The sequence below is a fragment of the Hemicordylus capensis genome, chromosome 10 (assembly GCF_027244095.1).
Source record: "Hemicordylus capensis ecotype Gifberg chromosome 10, rHemCap1.1.pri, whole genome shotgun sequence".
NCBI classification, from domain to species: Eukaryota; Metazoa; Chordata; class Lepidosauria; order Squamata; family Cordylidae; genus Hemicordylus; species Hemicordylus capensis.
The window spans coordinates 28,487,643-28,501,484 of record NC_069666.1 but is presented as its reverse complement, the minus strand read 5'-3'; the positions used below and the strand labels follow the sequence as shown (position 1 = coordinate 28,501,484).

Genomic DNA, 13,842 nt, shown 5'->3' with positions numbered 1-13,842 from the left:
GCTGCTAAGGGGCCAGTTTTCAGGAACATCCTATGCCCTCCTTGTTGCAACTTTCCGCATGCAGTTCAAAGTACTGGTTGTTATCTTCTGAAGCCCTTAATGGTTTGGAACTAGGACATCTGAACGTCCACCTCCCATGTAGGAAAGTGCTGCTCCTTAAGCCGAGAGCTTTCAGCATGATTTGTGGCTCCTGATACTGTATGTGGAACTCTCTGTTTTGGGAGATCCACTTAACAATCAGTCTTTCTGTCTTTTGGAGATGGTTAAAGGTTTTTCCAGCAGGTCTCTGACTCTCTTATTATTATGATTCAATTTCTCTTGCTGCATTTTGTATTTTTATTTATTATTGTTTTATGTTGGTTTTTAATTTTTGTGTGAGCTGCCTTGAGCTGTTTCTGACTGGAGAGGCAGGATATAAATTCTCTAGAATAAATACAAGTAAAGTAACCATAGCTACCCAAAGTCCCCTCTGGCTGGGGTAGAACTAGCTCTTGTGGGTTGCTTATTTAAAAGCTTGCATTTGGGAGCTACCTAATGCTGGGAACAAGCAGGTTGGCCCCGTGCCTGGTTTGTGAGCATTCTAAAGAGGCTTCTCTGTAGGGCTGTGCACAGAACCTGTTTGGCGCTCCTTTTCTGGAATGCCAAACCTGTTTGAAATGCCCGTGTTTGAGCCGGTTCGGAGGCTGGGGGGCGGGGCGGGTTACTTTAGGGACAGGGAGGGTGCCTCCTACCTGCCCATCCCCATCCCGCCACTTTCCCTCTGCCAGCGCTCTCCCCAAAAGTGTGGGCAGGGGCTACAGTGTTCCTCCTTGCCGTCTCGTTCAGAGTTGCTACACAAATGGATGATGCGCCTGTGCCAGGAGGAACGCTGCAGCCCCACGCCTGCGCTTTGGGGGAGAGCGCTGGCAGGGGGAAAGCAGTGGGGCTGGGATGGGCAGTTAGGAGGCACTCTCCCTGTCCCTTAAAGTAAACCCGCTTCCCGCCCTCCTGGGGGTGCCTGGAACCGGTTCCATGCACATCCCTGCTTCTCTGGCAACCGCTGGGAATGGGATGTGGAGCTGGGTGCAGCTTTAGTCTAATTCAGCGGAGCTGTCCATGGTTTTTATGGTGGTCTGCCTAGAACTGGGTCCAGAGTCAAGCAGGAGGAGTTTGTTCCAGGAGTTTGTTCCACATCGAACAGACCAGAAAGCAGCCCGCTAAGCGTGCCTTGAGCAATGACACTGTAGAACCACCTAACCACTATTGGGTCTTTCTGTCATGTTCTGGGCATATATTTTCATTTTTGGATGTCAGTGATGTGGGAAAAGGTTGCATTTCTTCTTCAGAAGTGGATCAGCAAGCAGATGAAAATGACCAAGCTCAGCAGGCCCAGACACCTGTGACCACGAGTCCTTCTGCTTCTAGTACCACGTCTTTCATGAGCAGCTCTCTTGAAGACACTACAACTGCCACGACTCCGGTAACGGATACCGAAACTGTGCCTGCCTCGGAGTCGCCTGGCGTTATGCCTCTTAGCCTTCTTAGGTAGGCTCTGACTTCTGATCTTGCTTCCCCTGTGTAATCCAAAAGGTTTTTAATCATTTGCTGGCTGATGCTGTATTTTCTTTATTTTTATTGTTACATACAAACCTTGTTATCTGCAGATCTATCATCCACGGTTTCATGTATTCATGGTCGGATGAATAACACCCAACCTCTGCATTCATGGGGAGAATCAGCACACACAGGGTTAAGATTCATGTATCTGCGGGTCGGGAGGTGGCCAGAAATGACCTCAAAGGTCATTTCCAGCTACTATTTTAAGAAATTGAGCCATTTTGTGGCTCTTCAGTAAAGAGGAAAAAACCCCTCCCCACGATTTTTTATGGTTTGCGGGGGCATTGCTGGGCACAAGATTCCCACAGAGCACTGTACAGTAATTTCAAGGGTTTTTTTTTGCTGGTTTTTGACCTTTTTTAAAAACCCAGGAACCGAACCCTCTTGTTTTACTTAGGCACAATGCCTCGTTACTCGCAGTTTCATTACTCATGATAGTAGGCGAGGAACGAAACCCCCCATGGGTAACAAAGTATACCTGCATATCACTTTCCCACAAAAAGTTCTCAAAGGACTTGGTTTACATAGAAAAAGCCTTTCCTTAAAAAGGAACCCTTCTATTCCTCCTTCCTTACTATTCTTCTCTGCTTGCCCGTTAAACTGCTTCCAAGTATGTTCAGAAAACGAGGCTCTGTTTTTAAAACCTCTGCTAAATAGGCAAAGAGGCACCTTTTCAAGTGGTGGCTTTTTATACTGAGCTGGGGGAGAGCAGCTGTCTCTATTCAACTTCCAGGGACTCTCTCTGCTGTTTCTTTTTTGATTGGGAGCTCTTTTGGTGCAAAAACCCATTCCTATTTCCTTTTTAGCCAATTCAAACCAGACGATGTTTTATTTCTGAGAGCTAATATTGATGATGATTTCATGGTGCCAGTTCTAAAACATGTTGGGGTGTGTGTGTGTGTTGGGATATGTTGGCAGTTATCTCTTCACCTGTTGTACCCACTGGTACCTCAGACCACTCCCAAGATGTTTAGGCTCAATGGCAAAGAGAGATGCTAGGGGGGGGGGGCTCCGCTGCTGTCGACGTGCACATAAATCCTCTTGCTGCATCCCATACCTTGCCTAATGACAACGGAGAGGCAGGAACTGAACCCGCTTTTGCAAGCAGGCGATGTGCTACCTACTGCTTTCCTCTTTCCTCTTTTTCTTTTGAAAAGGCAAATGTTCTCCAGCTACCCCACCACTACTGTACTTCCGACCAGACGTGCACAAACACCTCCAATATCCTCTTTGCCAACATCTCCCTCTGATGAAGTGGGCAGGAGACAAAGTCTCACCTCTCCTGACTCTCAGTCTGCAAGACCTGCCAATCGCACAGGTAGGGTGATCCGTAGTGCGCCTGAGTTCTCCTTTGCTAAGCAGGGTCTGCCTTAATTTGTCATTGGATGGGAGACTACATTTGAGCACTGTAAGATATTCCCCTTGGGCCACAGCCCAGTGGAAGAGCATCAACGTTGCATGCGGAAGGTCCCAGGTTCAGTCCCTGGCAGCATCTCCAGGTGCAGCGAGGAGAGCTACTGCCAGTCCGTGTAGACAATCCTGAGCTTGATAGATCAGTGATCTGACTCCGTATAAGACGGCTTCTTATGTTCCTGTGGTGTATGGGTGGTGGCGTTCTAAATTCAAGCAACTTTATTTTGGCCTCTTTAAGTCAGTGTGAAAGTCCACACATTTGTATAACTCTGTGTGCTTTGCAAGCCCAGGCATTAATTGCCTGGATCTACTGACTGTGTGGCCTCTTCTTGAGCAGCCGTCTAGGAGATGCTACTTCTGCTACTATTTCAGTAATATCGAACCAGCAACAACTCCTAGTTTAGAAACATTTCTATCCCATCCTTCCGTCTTCACAAGATGCCCAAGGCAGCTGGCAACAGAACAGCAAAAACAGTGCCTAGCGAAGACCACAACAAAGCAGGGATACACACATTCCATGCAAGGATCAGAGAATCATGAGTTAGATCATACATTCAGCAAATAGAAGGCCTGCCAGAATAAAAAGGTCTTCACAGAACCCTAGGAATGGTGAAATTCATCGAAGGAACCAGACGGATCTCCTTGGCCAGGGAGTTCCACAGCCTGCTGTCAACTGTACCTTCAACCATGGTGGGGCAACCAGAGGGACAAGCCCATATCGGAAGAGATTTAGGCCTCCTGGTCCCAAGCTTTTTAGGGTTTCTGTGCCTTACCTAGACTCTGTGTGTGCCCCAGTAAACAGTGTTGACAGACATCTCAGTCATGAGGCATCCAGTTCAAGATGATGATGCTTGTCTGTTGTAGTTTGTCAATGTAATCCCCATAGATAGACTCACTGTTGGACTTGGAGTGCTGAGTGCGAGTTTCAGTTCTGCCCTACGCTCAGTCTATGTTCTTGGGCAAGTTTCTGCTGTTGTGCATAGATGACTTTGAAAGGGGGTTAGAAAGAGTCATGGTTTGTTAATAGCCGTTAGGATAGAGATATGGAACCTCCATATTCGGGGGCAGTATACCACTGAATGCCAACTGCTGGGGTTCTGCTGATTTGCCATTAACTCTTTTCTTTACAACCCATAGCTTTGTCCGACCCGAGCAGCCGCCTTTCCACTTCACCGCCTCCACCTGCTATTGCTGTGCCATTGTTGGAAATGGGGTTCTCCCTCCGGCAGATTGCAAAAGCAATGGAAGCCACAGGTAAGCAGTCCGTTTGTCAAGGGTTAGAGTGAGCCAACATGCTCCAAATCTCAAAAGAGGGACATCCTGTCAGGGACTAGTGAGCTGGCCACCACACAATAACAGGAGTATGCATGACACACCTCCAGAAAGTAGTACAACAACAATTTTTTTTTAAAAAGGAGCCCTGTTTTTACTTCTGTTCCAAGCAGACCCGAATTCTGTTGTTAAGATAAGTGATGCAAATGCAAACTGGCAGAATTCATTTAGCTTCCAAGATCTGTTTAGCTACATTTGCTATAAGAAGCAAAACTGACATAGCACACTAGTTCAGGGCAAGGACTAAGCTGGTCTTGGCCCAAGAAGATGTGGAGTGTTAATGTTTCCCTGGGCACATGAAGAGTGCCTTTTCCTCACGGCCAAGGCAGCACAATCTAACTTCTACACTTTGGATTAGAAGGTTGACCTTTCAGGCAGACATCTCTCTTTAGAAGTTACTGTATTTACCTGAATCCAAGACTAGGTTTTTTCCAAGTTCGACTTGGCTGTTCAGAATTGGGTGGGGTTATCCTTCCCAGGCCTATTTAAGCTTTCTAAGTATAACCCACGAGATGTCCTCGTATCCAGCAGTAGGAAGCAGCCTTCACGTTAAGTAACCAATGCTCCAATTTCTACACCCCGTAACAAGTCTTTAAATAAACATCTGGAATTCAATTATTGTACAGCCTTTTTTAACAGGAGAAGGTATAATAACTTTTTTATAATCGGTGATATACTTTTATTTCCTACCTCACTTTAGGTGCAAGAGGAGAAGCTGATGCCCAGAATATAACTGTCCTGGCAATGTGGATGATAGAGCATCCGGGGAATGAGGAAGATGAAGAGCCTCAGTCAGAAGAAACCGCAGATTCCCGCCATGGGACTGGAGTTTCTGGAGGCAGCGGGAAGTCAAACGATCAGTGTTACTTGCAGTCTCCTGGAGACATCCCTTCAGCCGATGCCACTGAGATGGAGGACAGCTTTAGTGAAAGGTAACATGCCCGTTCCTTCAGGCTTCATTCCCACTCTTATCTTCATGGAGCTCAGGGCACTGTATGGATGATTGATGTTGGAGGGAGCTCAGTCCTGGTGGGAGATAGAAGAATGGGGCCAGAGAATCACAAAGAGAAAACAATTTGAAGACCAAAAGGGAAAACAGGAAGCTAAGGTGACATCAGGGGTTACAAGATTATGAAGAGTGATGCAGAGTAATTTAAACTGAATATGAAAAAGCAGAAGGATCTGAATTAATGCTAATTAGTAATTGACATGTATTTCTAAACGGCCGGTACCTTTTCAGTCATGATAATATGGATCATGCGGAAAATGCAGCCTCTGGAAGTGGACCGACATCAAGAGGGCGGTCGGCAGTAACAAGGAGACACAAATTTGACTTAGCTGCTCGGACGCTGCTGGCAAGGGCTGGTAGGTGTCTGGAAATATTAAGCCGCCCCTTTTCCTTCCCTCCCCTCCACTTACCAAAGGTGGCGCTTGATACGCAGCATAGGACTTTAAAATTCCATGCTTACTATGTCAGTCTGTATTTTGAATTTATAGAGATGACTCTCTCTCTCTCTGTGTAGGTAGATTAGATAGAGAGAAGGCATGAGTTCAACCCATCACACTTCTGTTGTGATTAAGAAACTGTGTAGATGGTATTAGGTAGGTGCGGTGCAGATTCTCAAGGACATCCATCAAATTCTGTGAGAAGATGTAAATAGATTGCCATCATCGAATGTGAGAGTTGGAACAGACCTTGGAGGTTTTCTAGTCCAAATCCACCCACCTACCCCAGTCAGTACAGGGATTTGCTACAGCCTCCCTGACGGTTGGCTGGAGCCTATATCTGAAAATCTCTAGTGAAGAAGAACCTGCCATTGCAGCGGGCAGAATGTTAGGCTGTGAGCTCTTCACAGTCAGGAAGTTCTCCCTAATGTCTATCCTGAATTTGCTTCCTTGTGATTTCCAACCCATTGGTTCTTCTCTCACACTCAGAAGCAACAGAGCAAAAGTTCACTGCTTCTGTGTGACGGCCCTTCACATATTTAAAGGTGGCAATTGTATCTCCCCTTAGTCTTCTGTTTTCCAGGGATAACATACCCAGGTCCATTCCATGTAGGAGTTGGTTTCTGGCAAGAAAAACTCCTTCCCCCAAGAATTTGGGGTCACAGGGCTGGTTTAACTCTCACCCAGTAGTGGCTTGTCCTAACAAACTAGGGGGCTGCCAAAGGAGGCACAGCTGCCTCGGTTCCTGGCAGCTCCAGTTGTGCCTCTCTCTTCCATCCCGCCCTGGCATTTCCGAGAGCTGTGCTGCCTGCAGACTGAGCCCACACAGCTCCACCTGACAAAGGGCCGGCTTCAGGCAGTGTAGCTCTCAATGCTGGGGCAGGATAGGGGAGAGGCGAGCAACTGGAGCTGCTGGGAACCAGAAGCAGTTGCACCTCATCGGGCACCCCCTTCCCCATTCGGATGAGCCACTGCTGCTCTCACCAGAATGGGGCTTGAGCACACGCTAGGGATGTGCACGAAGCAGTTCGGAGGCCCTTTTACGGACCTCTGAAACCACTCGAAGGTCCCTCAGTTCAGCTTGTTCAGCAGCAGAGGGTGCTCTCCACACACACACACACACACACACACTCTCTCTCTCTCTCTCTCTCGTCCCCTGCCGGTGCTGTGATTAAAAATGGTCCTGCAGGGCGGCAGCGTACCTCCTTACTGCCTCGGTGCGCATTGGTCTGGAAGTGCCCGGTGTGTGTGTGTACACATTGCGCGCATGCATGCGCTCCGGGCACTTCCGGTCTGATGTGCACCAGGGCAGTAAGGAGGTACGCTGCTGTCCCGCGGGACTGTTTTTAATCACAGCGCTGGGGGTGGGGTGGGGGTAAGAGCACCTTCCCTGCTCCTTCAAGGTAACCCCACACACACACACCATTGAGCCGGCCGTTGCGGGTTCCATGCACATCCCTAGTGCACACCTTTATTTGCTCCCATAGGAGTGGAGTGGTGGCCATTTTGTTCTATCAGGTCACCTGTTTGCCACCTTTAAATTTGGCATGAGATATGAATACTTAAATAAATGATTTTAATATGCCCCATTTTATATGATTTTTAGGTTTTAGTTGCTCTTTGGTTAAATGGTAAACGACCACAACCACCACCCCAAGATTCTATCTGGGGTGGTGTATAAATACAACAATTAATTAGAAGGAAGAAGGAGAAGGAAAATCTGCTCCCAGGGGGAAATTAAAGCACTGTACTTAGAGACAGAGTTGTTGTAGGGTGGATCTCTGCCCCCGCCCTTGGCCGGTGTGGCTGTTCCTCAGTGAGAGGAACTGCATGTGGGGAAGGGGCACACTGTGTTGGGTGCACAGACATGCACTGAGCCCCTCCCTGGGGCCCTGGCCATCTATGAGCCCTCTCACCAGACAAACGCTGTGGATGCACCAAGGCACCTATTTGGCTAGGATGGAATCATAGCTAGTTTGTCTTGCTGCTGTTTACATGCAGAATAAAGTATGTGGTTTTCTTCTCTGGTTTAAGCGGGATTGTACCGCTCTGTACAGGCCCACAGAAATCAGAGCCGGAGAGAAGGGATCTCCTCCTTGCCTCAAGACCCTGGAGCCTTGTATGATTTCAACCTGGATGAGGAGCTGGAAATCGACCTGGATGACGAAGCCATGGAAGCCATGTTTGGGCAGGACCTGGGCAGTGATAATGACATTCTGGGAATGTGGATCCCAGAGGTACTGGATTGGCCGACTTGGGTGTGTGTGATGGCAGCTGGGGCTGCTTTGCTTACTCCTTGCTCTTTAGAACGCGAAGTGACAGCACTGTGTGCGTGGCCGGAGAAATTGTGTCTTATTAATGCTGCTGTTGCTTATACCTGCTTGGACATTTCCAGCTCCATTGGATGGTATGCGTGGATATTCTCATGTAGTCCTCATCTGTGCATTCACACGTAAAACGGCTTCTCTGGGTTGCTACTGTTCTCCGTTGGCCAGCTCACTATTTGTCCCGGAAGTTACAGTTGAAAAGTGCAACAAGCCTTTTTGCCCCCCCAGCATTTATATTGCTGCAGGCATTCAACAGTCATAGCCATGTAGTAGTTTAGGCTTCCCCTCTGTCTTGAGTTCTTTAAAAAAACCGTTTCCTGAAGCCAAGATTGATAGTTTCTCTTTTTCTTCGGCTGTTGTTGGAAGATTGTGTTTTTGTAAGACTTTTTTCAGCAAATACTTTTTGCTGCTTTCGTGTTTACAAAATTCTACTGAGTGAGTTCTTGAAGCTCAAACCCACTGTGTATTCATGACCCACTCATGCTTCTGTGTGGTTCATTGTGGCTTGTACCTGTTTAGGAGAAATGAGACAGCCCCTCCCCACCCCAATGGGGAGGTGAGGTATCAAAAAGATTTCCAAAGTAATCTGTATTTTATTTATGTCATGTCATTTTTTTTTTATCCCACCCATCCTCCAAAGCGCTCAGGATGATGCCCTTGGCTCTCCTCTGCATTTTATCCTCACAACAACCTTGCGGGTTGGGTTAGGCTAAGAGTGAGTGACTGGGCCAGTGTCACCAAGTGGGCATTTGAACTCAGGACCCCTTAGTCCTAGTCTGGCTGACATGCTAAACTCTACACTGTGCTGACTCACTGTCAGAGAATTTTTATCTTCCAATAAAGAATGCCTGGTGCATTTTGGTGTGTCACCTGAAACTGTGTTTTCAGTGAAATGCTACAGCAAGCGGAATAGGATGATCTTGCCCTTGAAGGAGGCAACGTGCTGCAATGTGTTAGGCAAACAGGATTGCAAAATAAAATTATTTTGCTCTGACCATCCTTTTGTCTCTCTCAACTTTTTTTTTTAAGGCTCTTTTTCCTATTGGCACTGCCCCATCCCTTTTCTGTTGGCAGAAAACCAGGCCATCTTGCATCCAGGTCAACAGTTTGTTTCTCATCTGCCCTGCTACAGGAAGTTGCAGGAGGGGGCAGAGTGCCTTGCCCCCCATGTCCCACGACTTGACACTATGTCCTGGGATCTTTTTTGCCAATGAAGGAGGTGCGTGAAGCTCCTTGTACTTGCCCTCTTTGCGGCAGCCTTCTTCCTTCAATATTAGTCTTTTTTTGGTCTGTCTTAAAAATGCTAACTTGCACCCATACCCATGTTCATCATAGTTACCTTTGCTGTTTTCTTTCTGCTAGTAATTTTAAAACTGATGTTAAACCAGGATACCTCATGATCTTCCCAGTTCTCCCAGCCCCCATTTTTGGGCATGTTGTATCAAATTTATTATGGTAAAAGTGGGGATGTGTGTACAGTTGTGGAAATGGAACGTATATATTGGGCGGGCGGGGTGTGTGGATCAGACCTACGTCTACCACTTCAGCAAAACCAAAATGTACCTGTGGGAAATATATGAGAAGCTGTATTGGGGCAGTGAAGGGAAATTCAGCAGGAGTGCTGGTGTGTTTTGGTGCTGCGACCCGGTGATGCTGACGTGTGTCTCTGTGGATCTCAGGGTGCTGCCATGCTATCACTGCCAAATTTACTGTGGCAGGCTCCACTTGGAACTTGTTTTTTTTAATGCATGTAAGTGATACAAGAGCACATCAGTGCTGGAGAAGTTCCCAGTGGCTGGTACCTTGTTAAGTGCTTTATGGATCTGGCATAACACAGTCACATGAACAGGCTTGTTTGCTGGTGGAGCAGTTTTAATGGCTGCTGGCTCCTTCTCATTTAAAGGGGAGAAGCATGTCGAATAACTTGTGTGTGTTCACAGTGGCGCTCAAATGTGTTTGCCATCACTCAGGCTTCTAACTGACCACTGTCTCTGGCTGAGCTTCTTGATGATGTAGGGCTCCTAAACGAGTGGGTGTCCATGAGTCCTAATGCAGCAGAGACAGGACACTCTGTTCCAGTGTGGGTGTTGTGTTGGCTCTGGTCACTCTTGAAAACCGTATGAGCTGGGTTCTAGAAGGTCTCCCTCCTCGGTCATGATGAAAAGTCCAACATCCAACCACATGTGCAGGATGCTGGGGGTTTTAATGCCAATCTCAGCATTACACAAAATGAGGAGGCAGGCATGGGTGGTGCCATTCTGCAGTGGACCACTTCAAGCTGCAGGGATAAGGAACTGCCCCATGTGAAAAAAGGCTGCCGTGAATATCATAAAGGAGCACAGCCGGGAGAGAAGGTGATACTAACCCTTTGCTTTCTGATGGGCCAGTTGACTCTTTGGAAAATGTTCTTGTTTTGTTTTTAAACTGACCCTACTCTCAGCAGTTTGAAGTGATCCAGCCCAAAGTTCTACCACCTCATTTGGATCAAATGTGTTGAATAGATCTTAGGTTCCTTTTTTGTAAGTCCCTAGTCTTCAGCCAGACAATACCTTTGCACTTTTTGCTAATATGAGGTTGATTAATGGGTGGGATTTGTTCACTCAGTGCAGTTAGCAGACCTTCCAACCACCTAGAGCCTTTGGAGTCAGGCAGTGTATAAACTTAATAAATAAATAACAAAATAAAAGAATTAATGGGACCTATTCTGCTCCTCCCACACTTTCCCCATTTTTAAAAATCCCAGTCCTCACAAAAATAACTGGCGGGCATCCAGACTAAGGTATTCAATAGTACTACAGTACCTAGGAGTAACTCGGAAGGAATACTGCATTTCGGTAGGAGGTCTGTTGAGTAATTTAGTTGGGATGTCAGCCCCTCACTGCAAGCAAATATGCAGTTGTGCAGATTATCCACTTTCCAGAATGTATTCCCTTTGGGAGATATGGGTTTTGTAGCTGGAGAATTAGACTCTTGTAGATTTTTTCAGAGTCCTGTGGCTGAAAAGCAGACATAGTTGAGCTGCCAGTAAAGTATGAACGGTCAATTTGCATATTTTTAATATGCACAAAGTTAACCTCTGGATACTTGGTCTGTCGCCATACTGTAGTATTTGTTCTAAGAGTAAACAGTGGTTTAGTGCTGTTGGGTAGCTGTGGATATGTTGTTAGTGTACATGAAAATAAGCTGCCTAATTGCATTGCACAGCATGTTTGCGAGTCCGAAGACAGGGAAGAAGTGGTAGCATGTGAGTTGTGTGAATCCAGCGTTGTCAGCTTCAATCAACACATGAAAAGAAACCACCCTGGCTGTGGGCGGAGTGCAAACCGGCAAGGCTACCGTAGCAATGGCTCCTACGTGGACGGATGGTTTGGTGGGGAATGCGGAAGTGGCAATCCTTACTACCTCTTGTGCGGCAGCTGCCGAGAAAAGTACTTGGCTTTGAAGAGCAAATCGAAGACGTCTGCCTCAGAAAGGTACCAGAGACAATGTGATATTCCTTTCTGAAGAGAATGACGATGTGGGGTGGTTCGTTCTTGGAGAAATGAATGATGGATTTGTTGTAGCTGAACTACACAACCTGGCATAGTGGTGTGGTTAGAATGGTGTGGTTCAGCTGTAGGAAGTGCCAGGTAAAATCCTGCTTAGCCATAAAGCTCACTGAGAAGTCTTGGGCAAGTCAAGGCCCTCAGTCCTTTATGGTCATTGGGTTGAAATAAATATTGATTGTATCGAAGTCTCCTCACAAGGTTGTCCTGAATGTAAAATGAGAGAACCCAAGATCCTTGAAGGGAGCATCACTCAGAGGTTGAACACCTGTTCTGCATGCAGAAGGTACCAGGTTGATCTCAGATGGCCGTAGCTAGGAGAGACCTCTGTCTGATAACTTTCACTAAACAAAATTACTGAATGTAGGGATGGACATTGTGAAGAGGGAAGATAAATGGGCTCTTCTTTATCCTCTTTACAAGTAACATGGTTACAATAGAAACAGAGCTGCTCAGGACAAACATTTTATTAAATAATCCTGCCTCTGAATATCCTAGTTTAGATGTGATGGTTAAATTTCTAGGCACCATGGCTCCCTGGCACCTGGAATTTGTCAGGCTGTGAGGCAGAGGATATTGTACTGAACTAGATGGACCAATTGTGTGACTTAGCATAAGGCAGCCTCATTCTCGGGCATCTTGCTTGAGATCTTGGTAAATTGCTGCCATTCAGAGAATATTCAGCTGGATGAATCAGTGGGTTGACTAGGTACATTCTGATGGAGGAAAGGCAAAAGAGACACTACTTGCTGGCCATGTTGTTGGTGCCACAGTTTCAGACATAAACAGCTGAGTCTTTTGCAACTGAATCTCTTGAGAAGAAACTATAACTGTCTGTCACATGGCAAAATATTCTGTGAAATGAGTTTAGATTCTAGCAGCTGAGGCCTGCTGGTAAGGACACATTCTCAACTTGTTATTCCAGAAACTTTTTTCCAGAATAAAGGGCACTCAAGGGTCTGGGTTTCAATACCTAATACACTGTTGGTGCAAAATTGTGTGTCTCTGTGTGTGTACATTTCAAGTGCATAACAATCTGTACAAAGAATGTACTTGCAAAAATAATGCACTGTAGATCAGTTAGTTCTTGGTGTGGTGTATTTGCAGAACAGCAGGGCTGGCCTAGTGGCACAAGCAAACCAAACAGTTGATTGGGACAGGCAGTGTTTTTAGGAGCACCAGTAAAACAGGGCAGAATCTGAAAACCATTGCTCTGAATCCCTTGCATTGTCATTGGCTCTGGAGTGCATCTGCTTAGTGCAGCAAAAAGTTTTGAGCCAACTCTACAGAACAGGATGATCAGACCTGTTGAAAAAGGTGGATTTCCCCCAGCATTTCAACACACAGACTGTTTCACCCAGGCTGCTAATGTATATATTTATGACCCTCGGGCATTTGATTGTCTTAGTGAAAAGATTGTTGTCTGTTCTTCACTTTTTGGTATAGGTACAAAGGCCAAGCTCCCGATCTGATAGGGAAGCAAGACAGTGTCTATGAAGGTACCTCTTTATAAGGTCTTTCTGGTCATATCAGTACCTGCTTCTGGTTGCACCTTAACTGTCCTACCTAACCACAGTTTCCTTATCTCATGCTAGAAGACTGGGACATGTTGGATGTCGATGAGGATGAAAAACTGACAGGTGAAGAGGAATTTGAACTTCTGGCTGGACCTCTTGGGTTAAATGACCGCCGTATTGTGCCTGAGCCCGTTCAGTTCCCAGACAGTGATCCACTGGGCGCCTCTGTTGCCATGGTCACGGCCACCAACAGCATGGAGGAAACACTGATGCAAATAGGTAAACTTGTGCGCAAAAGTATTGGCCTAACTTTGGCACTGTTCCCTTTGGTTATGACTGTGACCATGTTCTCTTGGAGATTGGCTCCGTTTAGGACAGGGGTTTCCAAGCTATGGTACTCCTCTTGTTGCTGAACTACAACTCCCATCATCCCCAGCTACAGTTTGTTGTGGTTCAGCAACATCTGGATTACCACATCTTGGGAACCCTGATGTGGTAGGTAACCACATCATTTTAACTGTGGTCGGTAAGCAAGCAAGTTATCATGGGACGGATGGTCTTATATATCCTCCTGCATCAGCAAAAGGTCGGCCAATGGCATACTGTGTGATTCCTTCTCTCTTGCTGTAAAGGTGACCATGATGATTGCACAGGGTGGGTGGGCGT

The 13,842-nt window shown here is 46.5% G+C and overlaps 1 protein-coding gene across 10 annotated transcripts in view; it reads left to right on the top strand.

Moving 5' to 3' along the window:
• Positions 1–13,842, top strand: part of HERC1 (HECT and RLD domain containing E3 ubiquitin protein ligase family member 1) — a 151,031-nt gene that overhangs the window by 75,296 nt on the left and 61,893 nt on the right. For 8 of the 10 annotated variants that reach the window (XM_053272826.1, XM_053272830.1, XM_053272829.1 and 5 more), the window contains 9 exons: positions 1,326–1,524; positions 2,754–2,914; positions 4,147–4,263; positions 5,042–5,273; positions 5,582–5,706; positions 7,822–8,045; positions 11,319–11,587; positions 13,106–13,158; positions 13,255–13,455. In XM_053272826.1, the coding sequence (XP_053128801.1) occupies positions 1,326–1,524; positions 2,754–2,914; positions 4,147–4,263; positions 5,042–5,273; positions 5,582–5,706; positions 7,822–8,045; positions 11,319–11,587; positions 13,106–13,158; positions 13,255–13,455 (1,581 nt within the window). The remainder of the gene's footprint in view (positions 1–1,325; positions 1,525–2,753; positions 2,915–4,146; positions 4,264–5,041; positions 5,274–5,581; positions 5,707–7,821; positions 8,046–11,318; positions 11,588–13,105; positions 13,159–13,254; positions 13,456–13,842) is intronic. The other 2 variants (XM_053272824.1, XM_053272821.1) reach the window with 2 other exon arrangements.